This window comes from Anomaloglossus baeobatrachus, chromosome 5, assembly GCF_048569485.1.
Source record: "Anomaloglossus baeobatrachus isolate aAnoBae1 chromosome 5, aAnoBae1.hap1, whole genome shotgun sequence".
NCBI classification, from domain to species: Eukaryota; Metazoa; Chordata; class Amphibia; order Anura; family Aromobatidae; genus Anomaloglossus; species Anomaloglossus baeobatrachus.
The window spans coordinates 22,595,810-22,623,448 of record NC_134357.1 but is presented as its reverse complement, the minus strand read 5'-3'; the positions used below and the strand labels follow the sequence as shown (position 1 = coordinate 22,623,448).

Below are 27,639 nucleotides of genomic sequence, written 5' to 3'. Positions count from 1 at the left end.
GTGTGGCGTGGAGTGCGGACGTGTCTGTGCGGAGCTGTGTGTGTTCGGGGGGATCTCGGTCATCTCGTCCTAGCTGCTCCGGCGGCGCGGGGTGTCTGCCCGTATCCCAGCCCGCCAAGAGGGGAGGCACGTCCGGCCGGCTCTCGCCTGTGTCCTGCGCTCTGCGTGGCTGAGCCGCTCCTTTGTGTTGCCGCATTGTGCTCATCCCCTCAGACATAACAAAGACGACGTCGTGGAGAAAGGCGCCTGTGTGAGTATCCGCCGGAGCAGGGGGCGCCGGGGGGCTGGGGGGCTCCGGGAGGAGGGGAGGCTGGAGGGTGCCGCGACTCGTGGAGGAGGCTGGGTGGGGGGCCGCCAGGAGAATGAGGAGGCTGGAGGGTGTCAGGACTCGTGGAGGAGGAGGCTGGGGGGGATGGAGCGCTGGGAGGATGAGGCTGTGGGGCTCTGGTAGGGGGGGTGCCTAGTCTCAGAAGGAGGGGGCAGGGGGGTTGCCTGGTCTTGAGGAGGAGGCAGGGGGGTGCCTGGGCTCTGGTAGAAGGTGCTGGGGAGGGGGGTACTGGGCAAGGGGGATTCTGGGGCTCTGGAAGGAGGAGGGGGTAGGGAGCTGCAAGTGCTCTGGAAGGAGAGGATGCTGGTGGGGGGGTGCTGGGGCTCATGAAGGAGGAAATGGGGGCTGAAAGGGCTCTGGGAGGGGGCAGGGGGTACCAGGGCTCTGATAGGGGTCTTAGGGGGGGTGCCTTGGCTCGAGGAGAAGGGGGTGGGAGGTGCCTGGGGGGAGGGGGTGCAAGGGCTCTAGAAGGAGGTGGTAGTAGGGTGTTGATGCTTGCAGGGGGGTGCTGGGGTTCTGGAAGGAGCAAGTACTAGGGTGTCGAGACAGCGGGGTGCCGGGGCTCTGGGAGAAGTCGGCTGGGGGCTTGAAAAGGGAGCGGGGGGTTGGTGGCTTGGGGGGGGGGGCTTAAGGAGGAGGCAGCGGGGGGGGGGGTTGGCGTGGCTGGGGGGGCTTAAGCAGGAGGGAGCGGGTGGCTGGGGGGGGCTTGAGGAGGGAGCGGGGGGTTGGCGGCTGGGGGCGCTTGAGGAGTAGGGAGCGGGGGGGTTGGCGGCTGGGGGCGCTTGAGGAGTAGGGAGCGGGGGGGGTTGGCGGCTGGGGGCGCTTGAGGAGTAGGGAGCGGGGGGGTTGGCGGCTGGGGGCGCTTGAGGAGTAGGGAGCGGGGGGGTTGGCGGCTGGGGGCGCTTGAGGAGTAGGGAGCGGGGGGGTTGGCGGCTGGGGGGCTTGAGGAGGGAGCGGGGGGGGTTGGCGGCTGGGGGGCTTGAGGAGGGAGCGGGGGGGGGTTGGCGGCTGGGGGGCTTGAGGAGGGAGCGGGGGGGGTTGGCGGCTGGGGGGCTTGAGGAGGGAGCGGGGGGGGTTGGCGGCTGGGGGGCTTGAGGAGGGAGCGGGGGGGTTGGCGGCTGGAGGGGGCTTGAGGAGGAGGGAGCGGGGGGGGTTGGCGGCTGGAGGGGGCTTGAGGAGGAGGGAGCGGGGGGGTTGGCGGCTGGAGGGGGCTTGAGGAGGAGGGAGCGGGGGGTTGGCGGCTGGAGGGCTTGAGGAGGGAGCGGGGGGGTTGGCGGCTGCAGGGGGCTTGAGGAGGAGGGAGCGGGGGGGTTGGTGGCTGGAGGGGGCTTGAGGAGGAGGAGGGAGCGGGGGGTTGGCGGCTGGAGGGGGCTTGAGGAGGAGGGAGCGGGGGGGTTGGTGGCTGGAGGGGGCTTGAGGAGGAGGAGGGAGCGGGGGGTTGGCGGCTGGAGGGGGCTTGAGGAGGAGGAGGAGGGAGCGGGGGGTTGGCGGCTGGAGGGGGCTTGAGGAGGAGGAGGGAGCGGGCGGCTGGAGGGGGCTTGAGGAGGAGGAGGGAGCGGGGGGTTGGCGGCTGGAGGGGGCTTGAGGAGGAGGGAGCGGGGGGTTGGCGGCTGGAGGGGGCTTGAGGAGGAGGGAGCGGGGGGTTGGCGGCTGGAGGGGGCTTGAGGAGGAGGGAGCGGGGGGTTGGCGGCTGGAGGGGGCTTGAGGAGGAGGGAGCGGGGGGTTGGCGGCTGGAGGGGGCTTGAGGAGGAGGGAGCGGGGGGTTGGCGGCTGGAGGGGGCTTGAGGAGGAGGGAGCGGGGGGGTTGGCGGCTGGAGGGGGCTTGAGGAGGAGGGAGCGGGGGGTTGGCGGCTGGAGGGGGCTTGAGGAGGAGGGAGCGGGGGGTTGGCGGCTGGAGGGGGCTTGAGGAGGAGGGAGCGGGGGGGTTGGCGGCTGGAGGGGGCTTGAGGAGGAGGGAGCGGGGGGTTGGCGGCTGGAGGGGGCTTGAGGAGGAGGGAGCGGGGGGTTGGCGGCTGGAGGGGGCTTGAGGAGGAGGGAGCGGGGGGGTTGGCGGCTGGAGGGGGCTTGAGGAGGAGGGAGCGGGGGGGTTGGCGGCTGGAGGGGGCTTGAGGAGGAGGGAGCGGGGGGGTTGGCGGCTGGAGGGGGCTTGAGGAGGAGGGAGCGGGGGGTTGGCGGCTGGAGGGGGCTTGAGGAGGAGGGAGCGGGGGGGTTGGCGGCTGGAGGGGGCTTGAGGAGGAGGGAGCGGGGGGTTGGCGGCTGGAGGGGGCTTGAGGAGGAGGGAGCGGGGGGTTGGCGGCTGGAGGGGGCTTGAGGAGGAGGGAGCGGGGGGTTGGCGGCTGGAGGGGGCTTGAGGAGGAGGGAGCGGGGGGTTGGCGGCTGGAGGGGGCTTGAGGAGGAGGAGGAAGCGGGGGGTTGGCGGCTGGAGGGGGCTTGAGGAGGAGGGAGCGGGGGGTTGGCGGCTGGAGGGGGCTTGAGGAGGAGGAGGGAGCGGGGGGTTGGCGGCTGGAGGGGGCTTGAGGAGGAGGAGGAAGCGGGGGGTTGGTGGCTGGGGGGGGCTTGAGGAGGAGGAGGGAGCGGGGGGGTTGGTGGCTGGGGGGAGCTTGAGGAGGAGGAGGGAGCGGGGGGGGTTGGCGGCTGGGGGGGGCTGGAGGAGGAGGGAGCGGGGGGGGGTTGGCGGCTGGGGGGCTTGGGGAGGGTGGGTGTTGGTGGCTGGGGGGGGCTTGAGGAGGAGGGAGCGGGGGGGGCTTGAGGAGGAGGGAGCAGGGGGGGATGGTGACTGCGGGGGCTTGAGGAGGAGGGGGCGGGGGGGCTTGAGGAGGGGACAGGAGAGCGCAGCAGCTTGGCGAGGAGGAGAGGGTAGAGGGCGCCATGGCTTGGTGAGGGCAAAAGGGTGCTTGGAGAGTAGGGGCAAGAGGAGGCTGGGGGGGTGCTGTTTCAGGTTCTCGGGGAGGAGTGGGGGTGCAGGGTCTCTGAAGGGGTGGCAGGCCTCAGTGGGAGGAGACTGTCATGAGATGGAGGATGAGATTGGCTGATGTGCAGGACGCGGTTTCCATGGTGTCTGAAGGGGGGTTGTCATTAGGGGGTGGTCTAGGCCCATTTATTGGCGGTGGAGGGGTTTGCAGGATTTCTAGTTTGTTTTTTTTTTTGCCTTGTCTGTTTATTTAAAGGAATATGTATTAAAGGCATGCCTTTAAAAACGGAAATGCTGCGGAGCAGATGGTATAATGCTGGGGGGCTGAGGAGGCTGGTGTCCTGGGAGGGGGTGTGAAATGGGGGTAGGGGGGTGGCACCGACACTGGATGAGTGTTAGCTACTGATATTGGTGTCATATTTCGTCACATTGATGCTGATGTGGCGGGGTCACAGTAGATTATGCATCAGTCATTGCTTTTGGGGCTAATTTTAAGAGAAAGCTGTAAAATCTTAAAAATTGTTTGATGTGGAGCGGAGGAGACGGTGACTGGCATTTTTGGGCGCACAGGGGTGAGACCTGTAGGCCTCTATGGATGTGGGTGAGGATTTTCGGGCGCACAGGGGTGAGACTTGAAGGCCTCCATGGATGAGGGTGAGGTGGGGTTGCGTCTGGCTGACGTTTTATCACAGGGGGCAGCTTTATTCGGGAGTGGGCACGGCTGTGAGGATAGTGATTGGTGTTGAGTGGCGTGCCCAGGTTGTCACCGTATACCACCGTAATGTCACCTGGTGCGGCATTTTTTTTGTGTGGGAGGGGGGTTTAGTGCACTGGCTTCATACACTGGAGGCACAGTATGGTCATGTGCCCCCCGGTACAGGCTGGACACGATGCCGTCCTTCCATTTGTAGGGATGGGTTTAGACTCTTCTGCATCTTGCTGATGATTGGGGTTCATACATGGGCTGGACCCCACGGGCTGCAGAGTTTGGTGGGGGGGAGGGGGGTGGTCTGTTGTCATGTTGGTGGCGGGTTCCTGTAGGAGTGGCCGGGCTCTATGCGGAAGACTGAGGCCAACAGTCAGGGCCCATGGAGCATCCTAGGCCACATTTGGTGTTATAAAACTACAAATCCCAGCATTCCCCTGATGCTGTTGGGAGTTATAGTCCTAGAACAGCTGTAGGTTTCTGATCCGCACAACAGGGTAATGGGCACTTATGGGTAGAGGCCTCCATGAATAGACCTGGAAGCCCTCCAGGGTCACCAGGGGGCGGCTGCGGATACGGTCCCAGCTCGTGCCGGTCATGGATGTAGGAAATTGACATTTTTTTGTTATAATTGCTGACTGGAGACTTGATGGTCTTCAGGGCCGGCTGTGCCCCCCCCTCCCCAATTCTGACATGTTAGCTGCCGTTGTTCCGCCACGAACTGATAAAGGAAGGGCAGGAATAATGCACCAAGCGTAGGACGATGTCCCGGACCCGCTAGTCACCGTGAATGGCATTTCATGCGGCTGCCTCCTCTTCCTCCTTCTCGTATGTTGGGGCCTTAGGCGTCATGTACCTTGTCAGAGATGCCACACGCTTTTGTTCACATCACATTTTTACATGAGCAAAAAATGTAAAAAATTTAATATGAAATGACTCTTAAGTTACAGACCCGCAGTGTATGGTCCGTCCATAGACAATGCAAACTATGGAAGCAAGGCGGCCTGTACCATGGTGGGGTCAGGGGTTACGGTGATGCTCACGATTATTCAGCGTAGGTGGGGGGGGGTTGTCACTTGAAGCGGTCTCCATGCAAATTTCAAGATGGAGGCTTTTTGAATGGCCATTCAGGTGCCGCTTATCTAACGGAAATGCTTGCACACTCGATCTTCACCAGGAGGGGAGACGTCCTCCACGACCCCTTTAACACCGTTCATCCTGCTCTGCCTGCTTCATGTATATATCACAGTGCAGTGTCAATAGTCTGGCGGGATGGATGACCCACAGTCATGGCAGTCTGCAGCTGCCATTGATGTGTCTTCCATTGGTGAGACCAAGAGAAATCTGAGTGTTGCATCAGGGGTCTCTTTAAAGGGAACCTGTCAGTTTTTTCAGCCTATAAGTTGCGGCCACCACCACCGGGTTCTTATATACAGCATTCTAATATGCTGTATATAAGGGCCCAGGCCGCTGTGTACAACATAAAAAACACTTTATAATAGTCACCTAAACCGGTCGCTGCAGTGGATGTGGCTCAGATGGGCGTCTTCGTCCTCTGGTGCCGACACCGCCTCTTCGGCCATCTTCGTCGTCCTGAAGCTGGGGTGCATGATGCGTCCTACATCATACACACTCGCAGGTCCAGCGCAGCCGCACTACGATACTTTGATCTGAATGCCAGCGAGTGTGTATGACGTCGGACGCATCATGCACCGCGGCTTCAGAAGGACGACAGGCGGCGACAGAGGGCCGAAAGAGGCGGCACTGGCGGAGGACGAAGACGCCCATCTGAGCCACATGACCGCAGCGACCAGTTTAGTTGGTATTATAAAGTGTTTGTTGTGTACAGCATGTTAGAATGGTGTATACAAGAGGTCACTGGTGGTGGCCGCAGCTTATAGGCCAAAAACACGGTGACAGGTTCCCTTTAAAGGGGGAGTATAGCGCCTCATCAGGATGGAGGGCTCTGATTCCAGCCAATTCCAGGTTCATAAGGCATTGCCTTTAAGAATCTTATTCCTGGATCATTGCTGCAAAACTGCAACTCTCAGCATGCCCTGGCATCCTAAGACGGTGGCCATGTGCGGTCAGACAACAACTTCCCGCCTGCTAGGAGTTGTAGTTCTTGCTGCAGCTGAATCTCCCCCGATGATGCAGAATGCACAGCGTTCCCCTCTGAAGGTCGTGAGGGATGTTGACTGATCAGTGTCTTGTCTGATGTCCGTGAGCGTAATCTTGACATTTTAAGGAGACATAATACGCCGCCGTATGGATCTGCAGCGGAGCCAGCGACCATCTGGAGATAAGCGGCGCCAGATAGGAGCTGGCAGCCGCCCGCCATGCTGTTCTCATTGTGCATCATAATTTCTGTAGGGTTAATAATACGTTGTATCTTTTATTACGTCATACAATTGTATCCAGCGCCCTAATGACTGGTTACAGTGTAACGTGCTGATAGTAATGTCGTCTTCTGCTTTCCGTAGGTTTCTGAACGATCGGCACTGAGATTCTGCACACGACCAGTCTACGTCCACAGCTTACAGTAAGTGTCTGGGAACCTGTCCTATGTATTTGAGGCAGACGGACCACCGGTGTCGTCCAGGAATGGCCCCTATGTGCTGAGCACGGAGCTCGCTGGGTGAGCGCCGGCACCTCCGGGGCTTGGAGTGAGAGTAATAGGAACCTCGACCTAAGAGGACGTTGGTCCATGTCTCCTTATTTCGGATGGTTTGGAAATATACCCAGCTGATTCAGCCGGTCATCTTTGGGGGGGGGTCCGGAGTTTTACTGTACTCATCCGTTTTTTGTTTTGCATTAAATGTGGTTATCCAGCGCTGGCTGCTTTGTGGCATCAGTGGCTGCTTTCCAGGTATTATGTGGTGTGCACAGGTGATACTGCAAGTGAGCTGCGCCGCTCTCCTCTCCATGCGGGATAGGTGCTGGGTAACCCCTTTGAGAGCTGTGTGCTCTGGGCATTGTTTGCAAGTGGTTTGCGATGTCCTGGCCTCCCCCCACTAATGAGCAGCTCTTGCCTTAAGGGGGGGGGGGGGGTCCACCCCATTTATGCAAGTGGTTTGCGATGTCCTGGCCTCCCCATGCCTTGGGTGATCAGCTCCATTTATGCAAGTGGTTGCAAGCAATGCTAAATCTCCTTTAATCTCCCCCATATGGGGTACAGGTGGGTAACGAAGTGCATTTGCTGGCGTCTGCTGTCCCGTAGATTTGGCGTCTGCCGTCCCGTAGATTTGGCGCCTGCCGTCCCGTAGATTTGGCGCCTGCCGTCCCGTAGATTTGGCGTCTGCCGTGAGTGTTCCATATCGGCAGTAAATCCTCTGCTCGTGGTCTTTCTCTGTGACTATTTGCTTAGTTACAGTATCCGAAGGCCTCGGTGTAGCCGCACGGTGACGTGTTCTTCCCATCCGGCTGTACTGCATATTGACTCTGTAGTTGCTGATGATTCTTCGAAATACCCGGAGCGGCCCTGCGAGTGACACAGACACTCAGCGGAGGGTTAGTACGGTTGGGGATAGTCTGCGTGACCTCGAGCCTCCGACAGCTGCTCAGATAAGATGTGGCCCGGGGGTTGGGAAGAGAAGCAGTTGTTAGGTTTTACGTGGGTCATATCTGGAAAGATTTCACAAAATATAGAAAAAGCAACGCAGCTTTTACTAGAAGTTAAATTTACCATCCTCTATCCAATCCCCCCCAGCCCAAAAAAGGAGCAGAGGTGAAGAGGTGACCCATGGCTGCTCATACCACAGGGGTCAGCAACCTTCTGCACTTGATCTGTTGGGAAACTAGCGCTCAGCACTCTCCGGTGACCATAGACATGCTGGGAGTTGTAGTTTCTCCACAGCTGTGGTGCCGGTGTTGATCATAGGAGCATTAGTCAGTCCCCGGTCTTGTACTACCAGGAGCCGAGGGTTGGTTGTGCATAGGAGTTCCGAAAATGCTGGGATTTTCTGCAAAAAAAATTTGCAGGATCCAGGTTTAATGGCCACATCTTAGTCTGCAACCCCCGGCTTGGCCCCATCAGCTGCTCTTACCGGCAACTTTTGTGCTTCCTGTTTAGTAGTCCAGATGCAATGGCGGCCCGCCTTTCAAGGGGGAGAAGGTGGCTGGCGGCCCCAGCCCACCTTTCTGGCTGTGGGGGGGGGGTGGCTGGCGGCCCACCTTTCTGGCTTTGGTGGGGGGGGGGGTGGCGGCGTGGCTGGCGGCCCACCTTCCTGGCTTTGGTGGGGGTGGGGGGGTGGCGGCCCACCTTCCTGGCTTTGGTGGGGGTGGTGGCTGGCGGCCCACCTTTCTGGCTTTGGTGGGGGGGGGGGGGGGTGGCTGGCGGCCCACCTTTCTGGCTTTGGTGGGGGTGGTGGCTGGCGGCCCACCTTTCTGGCTTTGGTGGGGGGGGGGGGGGGGGTGGCTGGCGGCCCACCTTTCTGGCTTTGGTGGGGGGGGGGGTGGCTGGCGGCCCACCTTTCTGGCTTTGGGGGGGTGGGGGGTGGCTGACGGCCCACCTTTCTGGCTTTGGTGGGGGGGGTGGCTGGCGGCCCACCTTTCTGGCTTTGGGGGGGGGGGGTGGCGGCCCACCTTCCTGGCTTTGGTGGGGGGGGTGGCTGGCGGCCCACCTTTCTGGCTTTGGTGGGGGGGGGTGGCTGGCGGCCCACCTTTCTGGCTTTGGTGGGGGGGGTGGCTGGCGGCCCACCTTTCTGGCTTTGGGGGAGGAGGAAGCAAATCTCTTGTTAGGATAGATGCAGATCCTAGGACCTGATACGATCAGCTGTGTGAATACCCCTTTAGGGTCAATGGCTTACAATAGTGGGGTCTCTGGGGGGGCATGGGTTGCGGTCGTCTTGATACGAGCACTGTCGCAGCTGTCGGACGGTGAAGCAGTCATGTGCTTGTGTATGTGGAGACAGGTCGGTGTAGTAGACGCTGGGTGTACTCGTGTAGCCTTGTAATTCAGGTTCATTGATGTGTATGACGCTTGGTGTAACATTTACCCGGCACCGGGCTCCTGTGCCTCGGGCTCAGAGGTGCGGCCACAACTTGTATAAACTACTGACATCACTGCGAGCGCGGCCGACACATGATAGTTGTGACTTCCTGAGCATCTGCACATGAGCGCTGCTGTGAAGGCACGACTGTGACTAGTAATGAAGGGAAAGCCCCGGCACCGCGCAGCATGGACCTTGCCGGTCATAAAGCTCAGGCTATAACTTTGTCGCGCAGCAGAATGACTTGTGTTAGAGGTTACCTTGATGTATTACATGTTGCACCCTGCCGCCATTTTCAGCCCATGATATGCATTTTACAGCCTGCTCCGGACTTTTCCCGTATGGATATAGTTTGGACTTGAGATCTGGGGGCTGCTGTCATTTGTCCCATCACACCCCACCAGGGATCTGTTCTCCCTTGTCACATTGTAATTTCCCTTCGGCGAGTCTGTAAGACACAGGCGGTGTGAGCTGCCATCTTCAGGCTGCAGAGTATGCGCTCCCCCCCCCCCCCCCCCTATCTACACTAATGTACAGCTGATAATCTGCCCTCCCTGAACACTTAGGGTACCTTCACACTTAGCGATGCAGCAGCGATCCGACCAGCGATCTGACCTGGTCAGGATCGCTGCTGCATCGCTACATGGTCGCTGGTGAGCTGTCAAACAGGCAGATCTCACCAGCGACCAGTGAACAGCCCCCAGCCAGCAGCGACGTGCAAGCGACGCTGCGCTTGCACGGAGCCGCCGTCTGGAAGCTGCGGAGACTGGTAACTAAGGTAAACATCGGGTATGGTTACCCGATGTTTACATTAGTTACCAGTGTGAGCAGGGAGCAGGGAGCCGCGCACACTGAGCGCTGGCTCCTTGCTCTCCTAGCTACAGTACACATCGGGTTAATTAACCCGATGTGTAATGCAGCTACATGTGCAGAGAGCAGGGAGCCGCGCACACTGCTTAGCGCTGGCTCCTTGCTCTCCTAGCTGCTGTACACATCGGGTTAATTAACCCGATGTGTACAGCAGCTACATGTGCAGAGAGCCGGAGCCGGCACTGGCAGCGTGAGAGCTGCAGAGGCTGGTAACTAAGGTAAATATCGGGTAACCACCTTGGTTACCCGATGTTTATCTTGGATACAGCTTACCTCAGCTGTCAGACGCCGGCTCCTGCTCCCTGCTCGCTTCATTTGTCGCTCTCTTGCTGTCACACACAGCGATCTGTGTGTCACAGCAGGAGAGCGGCTTTGAAGAAAACGAACCAGGGCTGTGTGTAACGAGCAGCGATCTCGCAGCAGGGGCCAGATCGCTGCTCAGTGTCACACACAGCGAGATCGCTAATGAGGTCACTGCTGCGTCACAAAAAGCGTGACTCAGCAGCGATCTCGGCAGCGAGCTCGCTGTGTGTGAAGCACCCCTTAGATGCTTTCCCCTTTTCTCCATACTGATTTGCGCTTGCCGGAGGAGAGCTCTGTGTGCAGTGGATGGAAATGGAGTTTTAAATTTAGAAAAATAGGAAGTTTTCTGTATCTATGGGTGGGTTTATGCTATAAATATGCAGTAGTGGACGGATGTAGAAAAAGACTAAACTGGGTGACTGCCGGCAGGGGCTGAACTCGTGATTTATATATTTTTTTTTTTTTTCTTTCCTCCCTTCGCGGCCCCTTGGGGTGGTGATGGGTTTTAGATTTGATTGTTCAGACGTTACCTGCTTTCTAAGAAACTGTCCTATACCCATCTGTGATATATTTGTGCTGCGGCCCCCCGTGTCAGGAGAAGGTGGGGGGTGCCGGAGGAGTGGCGTCTCGGCCGTACGTGGCTCCTGTCCACACGGCGGTGCTGGCGGCTCTGCTGATTTCACTGTGATTTCCTGCTGACTCGCACATGTTTTTCGGATTTGAGCTAAACTTGGGCAGTCGGAGGCCGTCGCTTCATATTGCAGCAAGCAGCCGCCCGTTCCTCTGGTTGCTCCATCGCTTCGCGCTCTGCTGTACTATTCTACCCATCTGTAGACGTCTTCCTTGGATGATAACTGAAAGCAATAGCTTTGATAGCTATTAATAGCTTAGTTCAGGCTTTGGATTAAACAAAAAATATATCAAACTTGTATATGTTGAGGTTTTGTTTTTGAGCAGGTGGGTTCCCCCGTCCTGCACATCGTGTGTTGCCCGCCCGGTCACGTGGGTTTCCTTCCCGTTTGTGGTGTCAGTGATGCGGACCCCTTGCAGGTTATTACAAGGTTTCTCCAGGGTTACAGATGCCACAAAGCTGAGGACAGGTGTGGCGCTGTATCACCGCTCGCCTAATACACTGCAGTACCGGAGAGAGCCTGCAGACAAGTGTGGCGCTGCTTCTGCAGCTGAGCAGGAAATCACGCTGTAATGTTAGCCAGATCTTAAGACCTTGTCTATTAAGCCAAAGTGCCCCTTTATAAATGGTGCTGTGATCACACATGCCGCCTGCTGCTGCACTGGCTTATGTTGGGGCCCTAGACTTGGTGACCCCCCTGCCGTGTGCCCGGAGGGGTTAACTGCACAGTACCCCATCGGATGGGCAATGAGTGGGAACTAGCAGGTAATACCATATGGCACGTGGTTCAAAGGTTGAATGAATCCGGCTTGCGTTCTCCACAATTTATCTGGGGGGGGAGGCAGGATTTTGGGAAAATTTGACCAATGAGATAATTTGCTCTGTGTATATGAGCTGCGTCCAGTGTACGCACAGCTGTATTTAGCCAGAGCAGAGTACACCCTGTCGGTGATGGTCCTCTTTGCGGTGGTGGGGCTCGGCGCTGGCTCCTCTGTGTGCGGGGGTGGGGTGGGGTTCGATGAATGCTCCTCTGGGTGGGGCTCGGTGCTTGCTCCTCTGTGCTTGCTCCGTGGGGTGGGGCTCGGCGCAGGGCTCCGTGGGGTGGGGCTCGGCGCAGGGCTCCGTGGGGTGGGGCTCGGCGCAGGGCTCCGTGGGGTGGGGCTCGGCGCAGGGCTCCGTGGGGTGGGGCTCGGCGCAGGGCTCCGTGGGGTGGGGCTCGGCGCAGGGCTCCGTGGGGTGGGGCTCGGCGCAGGGCTCCGTGGGGTGGGGCTCGGCGCAGGGCTCCGTGGGGTGGGGCTCGGCGCAGGGCTCCGTGGGGTGGGGCTCGGCGCAGGGCTCCGTGGGGTGGGGCTCGGCGCAGGGCTCCGTGGGGTGGGGCTCGGCGCAGGGCTCCGTGGGGTGGGGCTGGGCTCGGCGCAGGGCTCCGTGGGGTGGGGCTGGGCTCGGCGCAGGGCTCCGTGGGGTGGGGCTGGGCTCGGCGCAGGGCTCCGTGGGGTGGGGCTGGGCTCGGCGCAGGGCTCCGTGGGGTGGGGCTGGGCTCGGCGCAGGGCTCCGTGGGGTGGGGCTGGGCTCGGCGCAGGGCTCCGTGGGGTGGGGCTGGGCTCGGCGCAGGGCTCCGTGGGGCTGGGCTCGGCGCAGGGCTCCGTGGGGTGGGGCTGGGCTCGGCGCAGGGCTCCGTGGGGTGGGGCTGGGCTCGGCGCAGGGCTCCGTGGGGTGGGGCTGGGCTCGGCGCAGGGCTCCGTGGGGTGGGGCTGGGCTCGGCGCAGGGCTCCGTGGGGTGGGGCTGGGCTCGGCGCAGGGCTCCGTGGGGTGGGGCTGGGCTCGGCGCAGGGCTCCGTGGGGCTGGGCTCGGCGCAGGGCTCCGTGGGGTGGGGCTGGGCTCGGCGCAGGGCTCCGTGGGGTGGGGCTGGGCTCGGCGCAGGGCTCCGTGGGGTGGGGCTGGGCTCGGCGCAGGGCTCCGTGGGGTGGGGCTGGGCTCGGCGCAGGGCTCCGTGGGGTGGGGCTCGGCGCAGGGCTCGGCGTGGGGTGGGGCTCGGCGCAGGGCTCGGCGTGGGGTGGGGCTCGGCGCAGGGCTCGGCGTGGGGTGGGGCTCGGCGCAGGGCTCGGCGTGGGGTGGGGCTCGGCGCAGGGCTCGGCGTGGGGTGGGGCTCGGCGCAGGGCTCGGCGTGGGGTGGGGCTCGGCGCAGGGCTCCGTGGGGTGGGGCTCGGCGCAGGGCTCCGTGGGGTGGGGCTCGGCGCAGGGCTCCGTGGGGTGGGGCTCGGCGCAGGGCTCCGTGGGGTGGGGCTCGGCGCAGGGCTCCGTGGGGTGGGGCTCGGCGCAGGGCTCCCCTGTGGGGGGGGGGGGCGGTCGTGTGATTTCTGCGCTCCCTCAGTAGTAGGGTCACAGGGGGATCCCAGCTGTTGGGGTCTTCTGGTCAGATCATTGCGATAACACGCGTCAGTATCAGATCGTTTTGCTCTGTCTTCTGCTTCTGGGTTTTCAGGCAGATTAATGCCCCATTAATAGTCGAGGCTTGTGCGGTCTCACTTCTTGCCCTTTTTAGAGTTGTGCCCTCTTCTTGAGCCACTGCGGAGAATAATTGGCAGGCGCAGGCCTCGGAGGACCCGAGCAGCTCATGTCTGCAAATGGCCCCTGCAGTACCTCATTCCCCCTGTAGTGGTCGCTGAACATGCACATACCCTGTTGGGATCTTCTGGGGGTCTTAAACCCCAAGGGGCTTTCAGTTATGGGTGGGGGTTCATTAAAGGATGAGATGCAAGATCACGGAGGCAATAATCTGCATGTAAATTGCCCCTTCACAAACCAGCGACCCAGTATTTGTGATGGTTTTATTGTTTGTGACTAATGGAGTGACAATTCTGCATTCATTTCTAAAATTGGCTGATAACAGGGAGCAGTAGGCACAGTGGGATTAGAGGCTGTTTGGACGCTTTGATCTCTCCTTCTCTCCGGTAATCTGGACTACGGGTTTGGGTGATCCGTGATGATGAATTATGGCTGGCAGTCACCCCATCTGACCCCTGGGGGTGCAGTGTAGGAGACCACATTGAGGTTGTGCAGGCTCCTTGTATGTGTACGGTGCCCATCTGCCTGGCATGTAGGCAGGTTTATTGGCTGTCCCTGCGTGGCACACCCTGTCTGCACCCCTCCGGCCGCTTCTCTAGCGCAGCATCCTCCCATAACCAGCAGAGCAGATGACGTCCCTCCGCTCCGGCATCCAGCACGTGTCACATTCTCTCTTCAATTACTTCCAAATGCAGACGCCGAACCCCTGCCGAGGTCCGTGTCCCCAGCCCCTGCCCGCCAAATGCAGGCACCGAACCCTGCCGAGGTCCGTGTCCCCAGCCCCTGCCCGCCAAATGCAGGCACCGAACCCTGCCGAGGTCCGTGTCCCCAGCCCCTGCCCGCCAAATGCAGACACCGAACCCTGCCGAGGTCCGTGTCCCCAGCCCCTGCCCGCCAAATGCAGACACCGAACCCTGCCGAGGTCAGTGTCCCCTGCCCGCCAAATGCAGACACCGAACCCCGTCGAGGTCAGTGTCCCCAGCCCCTGCCCGCCAAATGCAGACACCGAACCCCGCCGAGGTCAGTGTCCCCAGCCCCTGCCCGCCAAATGCAGACACCGAACCCCGCCGAGGTCAGTGTCCCCAGCCCCTGCCCGCCAAATGCAGACACCGAACCCCGCCGAGGTCAGTGTCCCCAGCCCCTGCCCGCCAAATGCAGACACCGAACCCCGCCGAGGTCCGTGTCCCCAGCCCCTGCCCGCCAAATGCAGACACCGAACCCCGCCGAGGTCCGTGTCCCCAGCCCCTGCCCGCCAAATGCAGACACCGAACCCCGCCGAGGTCCGTGTCCCCAGCCCCTGCCCTCCAAATTATAGGCACCGAACCCCGCCGAGGTCCGTGTCCCCTGCCCGCCAAATGCAGACACCGAACCCCGTCGAGGTCAGTGTCCCCAGCCCCTGCCCACCAAATGCAGACACCGAACCCCGTCGAGGTCAGTGTCCCCAGCCCCTGCCCGCCAAATGCAGACACCGAACCCCGCCGAGGTCCATGTCCCCAGCCCCTGCCCTCCAAATTATAGGCACCGAACCCCGCCGAGGTCCGTGTCCCCTGCCCGCCAAATGCAGACACCGAACCCCGTCGAGGTCAGTGTCCCCAGCCCCTGCCCACCAAATGCAGACACCGAACCCCGTCGAGGTCAGTGTCCCCAGCCCCTGCCCGCCAAATGCAGACACCGAACCCCGCCGAGGTCCGTGTCCCCAGCCCCTGCCCTCCAAATTATAGGCACCGAACCCCGCCGAGGTCCGTGTCCCCTGCCCGCCAAATGCAGACACCGAACCCCGTCGAGGTCAGTGTCCCCAGCCCCTGCCCGCCAAATGCAGACACCGAACCCCGTCGAGGTCAGTGTCCCCAGCCCCTGCCCGCCAAATGCAGACACCGAACCCCGTCGAGGTCAGTGTCCCCAGCCCCTGCCCGCCAAATGCAGACACCGAACCCCGCCGAGGTCCGTGTCCCCAGCCCCTGCCCTCCAAATTATAGGCACCGAACCCCGCCGAGGTCCGTGTCCCCTGCCCGCCAAATGCAGACACCGAACCCCGTCGAGGTCAGTGTCCCCAGCCCCTGCCCGCCAAATGCAGACACCGAACCCCGTCGAGGTCAGTGTCCCCAGCCCCTGCCCGCCAAATGCAGACACCGAACCCCGCCGAGGTCCGTGTCCCCAGCCCCTGCCCTCCAAATTATAGGCACCGAACCCCGCCGAGGTCCGTGTCCCCTGCCCGCCAAATGCAGACACCGAACCCCGCCGAGGTCAGTGTCCCCAGCCCCTGCCCGCCAAATGCAGACACCGAACCCCGCCGAGGTCAGTGTCCCCAGCCCCTGCCCTCCAAATTATAGGCACCGAACCCCGCCGAGGTCCGTGTCCCCTGCCCGCCAAATGCAGACACCGAACCCCGCCGAGGTCAGTGTCCCCAGCCCCTGCCCGCCAAATGCAGACACCGAACCCCGCCGAGGTCAGTGTCCCCAGCCCCTGCCCTCCAAATTATAGGCACCGAACCCCGCCGAGGTCCGTGTCCCCTGCCCGCCAAATGCAGACATTGAACCCCGCCGAGGTCAGTGTCCCCAGCCCCTGCCCGCCAAATGCAGACACCGAACCCCGTCGAGGTCCGTGTCCCCAGCCCCTGCCCTCCAAATTATAGGCACCGAACCCCGCCGAGGTCCGTGTCCCCTGCCCGCCAAATGCAGACACCGAACCCCGTCGAGGTCAGTGTCCCCAGCCCCTGCCCGCCAAATGCAGACACCGAACCCCGTCGAGGTCAGTGTCCCCAGCCCCTGCCCGCCAAATGCAGACACCGAACCCCGTCGAGGTCAGTGTCCCCAGCCCCTGCCCGCCAAATGCAGACACCGAACCCCGTCGAGGTCAGTGTCCCCAGCCCCTGCCCGCCAAATGCAGACACCGAACCCCGTCGAGGTCAGTGTCCCCAGCCCCTGCCCGCCAAATGCAGACACCGAACCCCGTCGAGGTCAGTGTCCCCAGCCCCTGCCCGCCAAATGCAGACACCGAACCCCGTCGAGGTCAGTGTCCCCAGCCCCTGCCCGCCAAATGCAGACACCGAACCCCGCCGAGGTCAGTGTCCCCAGCCCCTGCCCGCCAAATGCAGACACCGAACCCCGTCGAGGTCAGTGTCCCCAGCCCCTGCCCGCCAAATGCAGACACCGAACCCCGCCGAGGTCAGTGTCCCCAGCCCCTGCCCGCCAAATGCAGACACCGAACCCCGCCGAGGTCAGTGTCCCCAGCCCCTGCCCGCCAAATGCAGACACCGAACCCCGCCGAGGTCCGTGTCCCCAGCCCCTGCCCTCCAAATTATAGGCTCCGAACCCCGCCGAGGTCCGTGTCCCCTGCCCGCCAAATGCAGACTCCGAACCCCGCCGAGGTCCGTGTCCCCAGACCCTGCCCGCCAAATGCAGGTACCGAACCCCGCCGAGGTCCGTGTGTCCCCAGCCCACCATCGCAGTGTCTCTCCCCCCTTGTATAGGGCCGACACACTAACATGTGGTGAGAGACCCAGCAGGAAAGGGGTTAAAGTGGAGTATCCGTTCGTGGAGGCGCGGGAGAAGACATGGCAGGCTTTCACTCGCCCCCCCCCTTAAATATGATCTGTGCATTGTATGTCGAGCCTCGTGCACATTAACCCCCTGTGTGCCGCCGGGATTACCAGCAGCTTTTTTTTTTTTCCTTTCGCGGTGCTGAAACAGGAAGGGGCCGTCTGCACATTCTCCCTCTCTAATACGAGGAAACGCGCCAACCGGCGGATCGCGATGTCCGTGAAGCGGCGGGAGGGTGGGGGGGTGGCGCACACATCTGACTAATGGTGGACGAGAGCCGGTCTGGCGGCGGGGTGGGGCCTCTCCCTTTGAGTATTTAGGCAGAGGGGGTTGGCTCCGGCGGTTTCTCCCCTGCATCTCTATTGTGCAGCTCGCTCGCTCTCCAGGTTGCAGGATGGAGGGGGGGAGGGAGGGCGGCATGTGGCTGCCGTCTAACATTACACTAAGTCTATTGTCTGCCGGCTGCGTCTGTGCAGCTGGGGAGGGAGGGAGAGGTTGTAGAAGACGAGCTGCGTCAGCAATGCCAGCCTGCGTCGCAGGGAGGGTGGTGCCGAGCCAGCGTCGCCGTGCAAACTTAATACCCATCCCCTTCCCCGAAGAAAGGGACGGCTTTACGCCGCACACCGTGACTTGCTCGCCTGCGTTGTATTCCGTGCCATACACACGAGTCATCCGATGTTGGGCGGCCATTTTTTTTTTTTTTTTTTATGTACAGCACATCTATTGTACAGTACTTGGGCATCTGCACCCCTGGCATTGCAGACGGGTATAGTCCTGGAGCACTTCACCCCCTGTTAACCCTTTAAAGATATTTACATAAAATCTTAGCCTTAAGCCAAAGCATTAGGAGGAGAAATCCTTCACGGATCACCCACGGTGTCGGTGTATGGGGCTGACGGGGGCAGAGAAGGATCGGGCATGTTGGTTTTCAGTGGGCTCCTCCCCCTGCTTTTGCTTCCCTATCCTCATCCTCTGTGGCAGCAGTCTGTACACAAAAAAGCAAATACATCTGGACAATCCCTTTAAGGCCAACTTAAAGGGATTGTCCAGATGTATGGCAGAAATATAGGAGCGGCTACTATCCACCCAATAAAGAGAACTGAAATGCTGATAACAGCGAGCAATAGACTGCAGCTGCACAGTATATGTACAGGAAGACTCGGGGGACGGCATTCAGGTCCGCTTTGGGCTCACATAGGGCTTATTAGGCCTGTGCAAGACACGACGGGCCACGTTGTACCTTCTGCTGGAGGCTATATTGTCTGCAGATATTTGGAGGGGGTTGTGCACATTTCTCTGTAGTCGTGTGTTTTAAAACAAAAATTCTTTTTCCTTTCCTTGCAGCCCACTGACCCAGGGAGCGCACTCACCTCCATCTCCTCCAGGCCAGTGAAAATGTGCAGCTCCAATGGCCGTCTCTGGTTTCTGACAGACAGAAGGATAAAGGACGACTACCCCCAGCAGGAGATCCACCGCGCGCTCAAGGCCAAATGCTGCGAAGAAGACCTGGAGTTCCGGTATCTGCTGATGGACGAGGTGGTTCTGACCATCGAGCAAGGAAACCTCGGTAAGACGGAGCGTGTGACCGGCAATGCCCCATGCAGCAGGCCACTCCGTAAATACTTAGTATTTGTCTATAACACCGGGCTTGTAAGGCACATAGTGGCCGATCAGATGGGTGGAGTAGTGATTTATTAAAGTCCTCCAGACAATGTTCAGCCCACGCTGCGGTTCATTAAACAGCAAAACATGCTGCACTCTCCCTCCCCAGGTCCACCAGTGAGTCTCCTCCAGTGCGCCCAGCGGTGCCTGGCATTGGCTCCAGCACTGGTGTCATGTTAAGTGTGCAGCAGCCAGTCAGTGAGCTCACTGACTGCTGCTCCTCTATTGACTTAACACTGGACTCACCGGTGGACCTGGGGAGGGTGAGTTCAGCACGATTTACTGTTTACTAGCAAACTGCGGGTGGGGAAAAAACAAGGAAAAATCAGTATAATGCTATGTGCGCACATTGCGTACAGTTCACTGCAGAACTTTCTGCAGCGATCTGAAGAGCACATGTGCGCTTTAAATCGCTGCAGAAATGTCCGTAGTGAGCGCCGATTCCATGCGCTCTGCCTGCAGCTCCTCCCATAGACAGAGCAGGAGCTGCCGGCAAAGCGCACGGAAGAAGTGACATGTCACTACTTTTTACGCAGCGCTTCGGCAGTAGCCGAAGCGCTGTGCTCTAAAACGCCACGTGCGCACGTCCCCTGCACAATCTCCATAGACTGTGCAGGGGACGCAGGACGCATGCAGTTACACTGCGCTACAAAGCGCAGCGTAACTGCATGTATATACGCAACGTGCGCACATAGCCTAAGACTTAAACCTGCGATTGCCTTTAAAATATACTGCGATACTGCATTATTTAGTATCACTGCTGATCTAGGAGCCTCACAGGAGGACAAAGGTGGCAGGGACAGTAGCCCAATGGCTTCAAGTAATGCAGGAGCGCACTGGCAATCGCACCATGACCTGTTTTCAGTAATTGACAGCAGCGATCGTAGCGCGGCTTCTTGGGAGGGGGGGGGGCACGGCTCTCCCCCCGCAGTGGCGCGGCTTCTTGGGGGGGCAGGCTCTCCCCCCGCAGCAGCCTGGCTTCTTGGGGGGGGGGGCAGGCTCTCGCCCCGCAGCAGCGCGGCTTCTTGGGGGGGCAGGCTCTTCCCCCGCAGCGGTGCGGCTTCTTGGGGGGTCAGGCTCTTCCCCCGCAGCGGCGCGGCTTCTTGGTGGGGGGGGGGGGGCAGGCTCTCCCCCCGCAGCGGCGCGGCTTCTTGGGGAAGGGGGGGGCAGGCTCTCTCCCCGCAGCGGCGCGGCTTCTTGGGGGGATGGGGGGGGGGGCAGGCTCTCCACCCGCAGCGGCGCGGCTTCTTGGGGGGGGGGGGGGCAGGCTCTCCCCCCGCAGCGGCGCAACTTCTTGGGGGTGGGGGGGGGCAGGCTCTCCCCCCGCAGCGGCGCGGCTTCTTGGGGGTGGGGGGGCAGGCTCTCCCCCCGCAGCGGCGCGGCTTCTTGCCCCATTTTTATTCTATGGCATCGAAGTGCACGCAGTTTTAAAAGAAAGATGCCCACAGGATCCAGAGCCGCAGTCTTCTCGGTCCAGTGGCTCGCGGCTCTGACGCTGGCTTGTTTTGGCGTCCTGGTGTTTTTCCCTCTTGGCAGTGTTTGCAGTTTCTGAAATGCAGCCATTTGTATGGAGAAGTGGAAAATGCGTGGGGGATGTGGGGGGGATAAGCATCACAAGACCGGAGCGGCCCCTCCTCGTCGTCGTGTAAACTTCCTACCAGCTGATATCACAGCGGGGGACGGGGAGAAGCTGGATTTTCTTCCAGATGGGGCCGTGCGGCCATAAGGGGCATGTGCTTGGTGTGCGGCACGGTTTATGGACGCCTGGTTTTGTTTGTAGTTCATACATTGGATTCACTTACAGATTAACAGAAGCAGTGAGCGAGGCGGGTTACGAGGCGGGTTACACCGGGGTGAAGCAGAGCCGGGACGTTTATAGAGGAATCCCATCGAGGCCTGTGTTAACCCCCCGGCCAGTCTGCTGTAGGTGCATTTCCCCTTTAAGACAGAAGGCTGGCGGAGCAGAGTGCTTCTGCTTTCAGCAGTGTCAGCTCTTCATCGGTGTCTGGATCACCTTTTATCCTAGCTTTTTTTTTTTTTTTTCCCTGTCCACTCAAGAATTTCCTCATCTTCCAGAAACCCGACTCTCGATCAGCATTCCAGGCACTTTCCGGTGTCTGCTTCCCTCGGCTGCCGTCTGTCCACGACGCCTGCAATGCGGCAGCTGTAAAAGTGCAAAGGAGCGCGAGACCAGGCGCACCTTCTGCCGTTATCTGCAGAGATTAGCGCACTTATATCTAAAATATATGTAGTTCCCAGGTTACCCGGACTGACTGGGGCCTGATGGCGTGAGAGGCAGAGTAGTAAAGGTCACAGTAACAATGGGCGGCTTAGCCCCCCTGCACGGCCCCCGAAGTGATGGAGGTGCTTTGTGGCGGAGCTTGTCGTGTGTGAAGAGGCTTATGGGCCGGCGTCCTCTATTATGAGAGGTTGACGCTGTTTTCCTGTTCCCTCGCTGACCAAGCAGTCGCTTTCTTGCTGGATTTCCTATGGATGAGATAATATATCATGAGACTTGTGGCATCCGACCATAAACACGCACATGTGGGGCCTCCTGTGCCCGGTGTCGTCCTCTTGGTCTATGGCACCCCAGACCGGTGCCATGTTGACTACCTGCCGGCATCCTTGTGCCTCATCTAATTGGTAGCCCCCCACCTTGGGGAATGCCGACTAGAAGTAAGGCCCCCCTTTTTTTTTTTTTTTTTTTTTTTTTTTAACTTTTATTTTTCTTTTCTACTTTTGCTGCTAATTTTTGCAATTACCATATTTTTCAGATTATAACTCACTTTTCTTCCCAAGAATTTGGTAGGAAATTGGGGGTGCATATTACAATCTGAATGTAGCTTACCAGGAGGTGGAGAATGGGCGGCGGGGACCCTGCTGGCTGTGTGGAGCAGGGCAGTGTGAAGGGTATCCCAGGTGCCCTGTCTGTGGTGCAGGCTTCAAACAAATGGCGCCCGCAGTCGGCGCGTGTACAGATGAAGCTCTCCTCTCAAGATCTCATCTGCGCACGCGCCGCCTGCGGCCCATTGATTTCCCAGCAGCGGACTTAACGAAAATGGCGCCTGGAGATGGCACGTTTGCAGAGGAGATCTCTGCTTGACATTGAGCAAGAGGTCAATCTGTGCCAGCCGCTGTGTGCTGCCAGAGCTTCTGATACACCGCCTTGTTTCGCATTGGCCCCTGCAGCCAGCACAGTGCCTGCAGCATCGCTGTACTCAAACCTATATATATATATATATATATATATATATATATATATATATATATATATATATATATATATATATATATATATATATATATATATATATATATATATATATATATATATATATATATATATATATATATATATATATATATATATATATATATATATATATATATATATATATATATATATATATAATTATAACCATAACCATATTTTTCAGATTATAAGTTGCACTTTTCTTCCCAAAAATTTGCAACAAAAATCAGGGGTGCGTCTTAAAATCCGAATATAGCTTATCGTTAGGGCTGTGTGTGCAGTGACCGGGTGCGTTCAGGCGGCCGGGTGCCTGTGGCTGCGTGCCTGTTGGTGCTGGCTCCCTCTCAGATCTGGAGGCCGGCTGCCTCTGTACGGGCGGGCGGCCTGCTGGCAGCCACTCTGTGCGGGCAGGTGGCTGTGCGGACTGTGGTGGCTGTGCAGTGACTGCCCCAGTTCAAATGATGGTGCCGGGAGTCAGCACGTGCGCTGATGGAGCTCTCATCCAAGACCTCCATCTGCGCACGCGCAGCTCCAGGTGCCATCATTTGAACCGGACCGCCGACACTCACCGCACCGGCCTGCTCCACTACTGACTTGCTGCCGCCACTGATACCAAAGACCCGCCGCCAATGCTGCTGCCGCCACGGACCCGCTGCTGTCAGCACAACCTCTGCCTCATGTGACCCGCTTCACCACCTCTGCTGCCCCCCTCCGGTAAGACAACACCGGAGTATAAGACGAACCCCATTTTTATTTTTTTACCTTTTTTTTTTTTTTTTTCTTCTTTCTATCTCTAAATTTGGGGTGCGTCTTATCCGGTGCGTCTTATAAGACAAAAAATATGGTACGTTTTTCTAAACTTTTTTTTAGTTTTGCTTTCACAAACTTTTTCTTGTCACTTTCAAATTTGATCGACTCATGCATTTACATGAGAACTAAAGTTGTCCTCAAATGTGGCCGACTCTGAACTTCATCGGCCATGGCGTGATGTTTTCCTTTGCCGGCGCTGCGGAGGAATCTAACGTTTGCTGTCAGGTTTCTCCATTCAGTACGCCTGATCTCTGGGGGTCCTGGAGCCGGACTCCCTCGTCCCCCGTGAGTGGCTTTGTAAGTTTACAACTATAGTGCTGACTATCGTCACTTCCCTCCGTACTCATGTGTCGTGGGAAATATCTATTTGTGTCTTTCCTGACCGGCATTCCAGCCAAGAAGAAAAAAAAAATCAGGACACGTCTGTGTAGAGGCCGCGGCCTCAGTAGGTGAACTCGTGCTTGTTTTCATGTGCGTCGTGGTTTCCTGTCCTCATTTATTTATTTATTTATTTATTTATTTATTTATTTTTTTCTATCGCGGTTTAGATAAGTTTTCATGAGCAATTTTTGCTAATTTCGGTTTGGTTTTTGCGCAGCTTCCGGTCGTCAGGTTGAGCATTAACGTAAAGGCGTTTTCTCTACGCGGGAGGATTAACGTCAGTCCGTTTTTATAACTTCAGGTCTCCGTGTGAATGGAGAGTTCATCACGTCCTATCCCCAGGTGGTGGTGGTCCGCGTGCCCACCCCATGGGTGCAAAGTGACAGCGATATCACCGTCCTCAGGCACTTGGAGAAGATGGGTTGTCGACTGATGAATCGACCACAAGCCATTCTCAACTGTGTCAACAAGTTCTGGACTTTTCAGGAACTCGCCGGTCACGGGGTCCCGCTGCCGGATACCTTTTCTTACGGTGAGGGGTCTTGCCCCATCCGGAAAGGGAGGTGTACTCATTTTTGTCTTATCTTGTTGATGCTAATGTTTTATTTCACAGGTGGACATGAAAACTTCTCAAAAATGATCGATGAGGCAGAAGTTCTGGAATTTCCTATGGTGGTAAAGAACACCCGGGGACATCGAGGTGAGTCAGTGCCAGTGGTGTAGGACGTTGGCGGAGACCCCTGTATATAGAAGCGTCACTTATTCTCTCCTTTTATAGGTAAGGCTGTGTTTTTAGCCCGGGACAAGCACCACCTGTCCGACCTGACTCATCTCATCCGGCATGAAGCCCCTTACCTGTTCCAGAAGTACGTGGAGGAGTCGCACGGACGGGACGTGAGGGTCATCGTGGTCGGCGGCCGTGTGATCGGCACCATGCTAAGATGCTCAACGGACGGAAGAATGCAGAGCAACTGCTCACTAGGTATACGGATGAACCACTATATCCTTCCCGTCCTGTCTTGCCATGAATCAATAATACATGTTAGAACTTGGTCTGTGCACCAAGATATTACTGTCATTTCACGTGACCGTCAGAATAAGCCGTCCTGCGTGTGCATGATGAATAATGCAATTTTTGGCCATTATGACTCATTTCCTGCAGGTTTCTGCCAACCTCCAGCCTCTAAGTTACAGTTGTCTCTGAGCTGGAGGGTGCAGAAGTAAAGGGAACTTATGAGGTCCAATATGCACCCAGAACCACGAGCAGTTCTGGGTGCATATTGCCAATCCCTGCCTCTGTCCCAGCATATACTAGTAGTATTTCTAAAGGTCCTTTATGATATGCTAATGAGCGCAGGGACTAGTCACAAGGGCATTATTTGACCTGACTAGTCCGCCATCTTAGCATGTTAGCGTGCCCACAGGGGCATACTAACATGCTATTCATTGCCCAGCGTCATCAGCTGTGACACGCGTACCTGTCCCTATGTTTTGGTGTCCGCCTGCAGAAAACGTGTGTGCCCGTAAATGGTACAAAACAGCACACGCTAACATGGTCTGCTCCATTACAGTCAAGGGCCCTGTCGGCGCATGCGTCCGAAACAAGTTTTGCAGGGTGGGGGAGGAGCGGTTCGGACTGATGCCCCAACGGGACCACTAAACGTAAGGCAAAACCCAGTGTGAAAGGGGCCTGACTAAAAAGCAGCAGCAAAGTGTCTGCATTCCTGCTTTTACCTTCTTCTCCTGCATCCCCTGCTCTGGCTGCCGCCTTCTTCTCCTGCATCCCCTGCTCTGGCTGCTGCCTTCGCCTGCATCCCCTGCTCTGGCTGCTGCCTTCGCCTGCATCCCCTGCTCTGGCTGCTGCCTTCGCCTGCATCCCCTGCTCTGGCTGCTGCCTTCGCCTGCATCCCCTGCTCTGGCTGCTGCCTTCGCCTGCATCCCCTGCTCTGGCTGCTGCCTTCGCCTGCATCCCCTGCTCTGGCTGCTGCCTTCGCCTGCATCCCCTGCTCTGGCTGCTGCCTTCGCCTGCATCCCCTGCTCTGGCTGCTGCCTTCGCCTGCATCCCCTGCTCTGGCTGCTGCCTTCGCCTGCATCCCCTGCTCTGGCTGCTGCCTTCGCCTGCATCCCCTGCTCTGGCTGCTGCCTTCGCCTGCATCCCCTGCTCTGGCTCCTACTGCCTTCGCCTGCATCCCCTGCTCTGGCTCCTACTGCCTTCGCCTGCATCCCCTGCTCTGGCTCCTACTGCCTTCGCCTGCATCCCCTGCTCTGGCTCCTACTGCCTTCGCCTGCATTCCCTGCTCTGGCTCCTACTGCCTTCGCCTGCATTCCCTGCTCTGGCGGCTGCTGCCTTCGCCTGCATCCCCTGCTCTGGCGGCCGCTGCCGCCTTCTCCTCCTGCATCCCCTGCTCTGGCTGCCGCCGCCTTCTTCTCCTCCTGCATCCCCTGCTCTGGCTGCCGCCGCCTTCTTCTCCTCCTGCATCCCCTGCTCTGGCTGCCGCCGCCTTCTTCTCCTCCTGCATCCCCTGCTCTGGCTGCCGCCTTCTCCTCCTGCATCCCCTGCTCTGGCTGCCGCTGCCGCCTTCTTCTCCTGCATCCCCTGCTCTGGCTGCTGCCGCCTTCTCCTCCTGCATCCCCTGCTCTAGCTGCTGCCGCCTTCTTCTCCTCCTGCATCCCCTGCTCTGGCTGCCGCCGCCTTCTCCTGCATCCCCTGCTCTGGCTGCCGCTGCCGCCTTCTCCTCCTGCATCCCCTGCTCTGGCTGCCGCCGCCTTCTCCTCCTGCATCCCCTGCTCTGGCTGCTGCCGCCTTCTTCTCCTCCTGCATCCCCTGCTCTGGCTGCTGCCGCCTTCTTCTCCTCCTGCATCCCCTGCTCTGGCTGCCGCCTTCTCCTCCTGCATCCCCTGCTCTGGCTGCCACTGCCGCCGCCTTCTCCTCCTGCATCCCCTGCTCTGGCTGCTGCCGCCTTCTTCTCCTCCTGCATCCCCTGCTCTGGCTGCTGCCGCCTTCTTCTCCTCCTGCATCCCCTGCTCTGGCTGCCGCCTTCTCCTCCTGCATCCCCTGCTCTGGCTGCCGCCTTCTCCTCCTGCATCCCCTGCTCTGGCTGCCGCCGCCTTCTCCTCCTGCATCCCCTGCTCTGGCTGCCGCCGCCTTCTCCTCCTGCATCCCCTGCTCTGGCTGCCGCCGCCTTCTCCTCCTGCATCCCCTGCTCTGGCTGCCACTGCCGCCGCCTTCTCCTGCATCCCCTGCTCTGGCTGCCGCCTTCTCCTCCTGCATCCCCTGCTCTGGCTGCCGCCGCCTTCTCCTCCTGCATCCCCTGCTCTGGCTGCTGCCGCCTTCTTCTCCTCCTGCATCCCCTGCTCTGGCTGCTGCCGCCTTCTTCTCCTGCATCCCCTGCTCTGGCTGCCGCCGCCGCCTTCTCCTCCGGCATCCCCTGCTCTGGCTGCCGCCGCCGCCTTCTCCTCCGGCATCCCCTGCTCTGGCAGCCGCCGCCGCCTTCTTCTCCGGCATCCCCTGCTCTGGCTGCCGCTGCCTTCTCCTCCGGCATCCCCTGCTCTGGCTGCCGCCGCCTTCTTCTCCTCCGGCATCCCCTGCTCTGGCTGCCGCCGCCGCCTTCTCCTCCGGCATCCCCTGCTCTGGCTGCCGCCGCCTTCTTCTCCTCCGGCATCCCCTGCTCTGGCTGCCGCCGCCGCCTTCTCCTCCTGCATCCGCCGCCTTCTTCTCCTCCGGCATCCCCTGCTCTGGCAGCCGCCGCCGCCTTCTTCTCCGGCATCCCTCAGCTTCCATGCAATCTAATGTAGGGTAGGGGGCCACTGGATGGGCTTGACTGGTGGATGAAGATATTAGCCATGGAGGCCTTCATCAAGCCCCTGGCTGCCATGAGATCACGTTGGTGCATCATACACCAGCATGTAAATGGTTAAGCTGGACTGATCACATCTGTGCTGCATATCCAGTATCTGTTGTGTAGTGCGGGCTCAGCTCCTGAGCCTGCTCCGTACATGTGGACTGTCTGGAAGGGTTTAATTTTTGGACACCTATCAGGCCCTAAATAAATCGTCCATAGGTGGAGGAGGTCAGGGTGTGTTCATGGTGTACTCTCCCCGTCTGCCGCTCATCCGTTCCCGTATTTCTCTTCTGCAGGAGGCATCGGGATGATGTGCACGCTCAGCGAGCAGGGCAAGCAGCTGGCCATTCAAGTCTCCAACATCCTGGGCATGGATGTGTGCGGCATCGACCTGCTCACCAAAGAAGACGGCTCCTTCTGCGTCTGCGAGGCCAACGCCAACGTGGGCTTCATCGCCTTCGACAAAGCCTGCAACATGGACGTTGCCTCCATGGTGGCCGACTACGCCATTTCCCTTCTGCCAAGTCGACTGACCAGACGAATGTCCCTCCTCTCCGTCGTGTCCAGCGCGAGCGAGACGAGCGAGCCCGAGCTGCCTGGCGTCACCTCCAGCTCGGGCGTAGACGTGCCCGCTCCTCTCCTCCATCACCACGAACCTGGCGACAGCATGAGTGCCAGCTCCAGCTCTGTGGACAGTGACCCCGACACTGCCACCGAGAGGGAGCTCCTCACCAAGAGCGCCATCTTTAACATGAACCAGCTTCTCGCCAGCGAAATCAACCTTTTGGTGGAATAGAAGATTGGGGGGGGGGTGGGATTGGGGAGAGGGGAGGGTTGTGAAAAGTG

General features: G+C 59.3%; 1 protein-coding gene across 1 annotated transcript; it reads left to right on the top strand.

Moving 5' to 3' along the window:
* RIMKLB (ribosomal modification protein rimK like family member B) lies at positions 1 to 27,596 on the top strand. The gene is made up of 7 exons (XM_075352197.1): positions 1 to 250; positions 6,429 to 6,487; positions 18,190 to 18,412; positions 23,253 to 23,483; positions 23,565 to 23,651; positions 23,730 to 23,933; positions 27,090 to 27,596. The coding sequence occupies exons 3-7, from the start codon at positions 18,241 to 18,243 to the stop codon at positions 27,587 to 27,589; spliced, it is 1,194 nt and encodes a 397-aa protein (XP_075208312.1). The 5' UTR covers positions 1 to 250; positions 6,429 to 6,487; positions 18,190 to 18,240; the 3' UTR covers positions 27,590 to 27,596.
* The last annotated feature ends 43 nt before the right edge of the window (positions 27,597 to 27,639 follow it).

Bases quoted from the DNA above. Each gene is read 5' to 3' on its own strand.
- RIMKLB (XM_075352197.1), top strand. From the start codon at position 18,241: ATGTGCAGCTCCAATGGCCGTCTCTGGTTTCTGACAGACAGAAGGATA. The intron at 18,413-23,252 runs GTAAGACGGAGC...TTATAACTTCAG, and splicing joins CATCGAGCAAGGAAACCTCG to GTCTCCGTGTGAATGGAGAG. The intron at 23,484-23,564 runs GTGAGGGGTCTT...TTTATTTCACAG, and splicing joins GCCGGATACCTTTTCTTACG to GTGGACATGAAAACTTCTCA.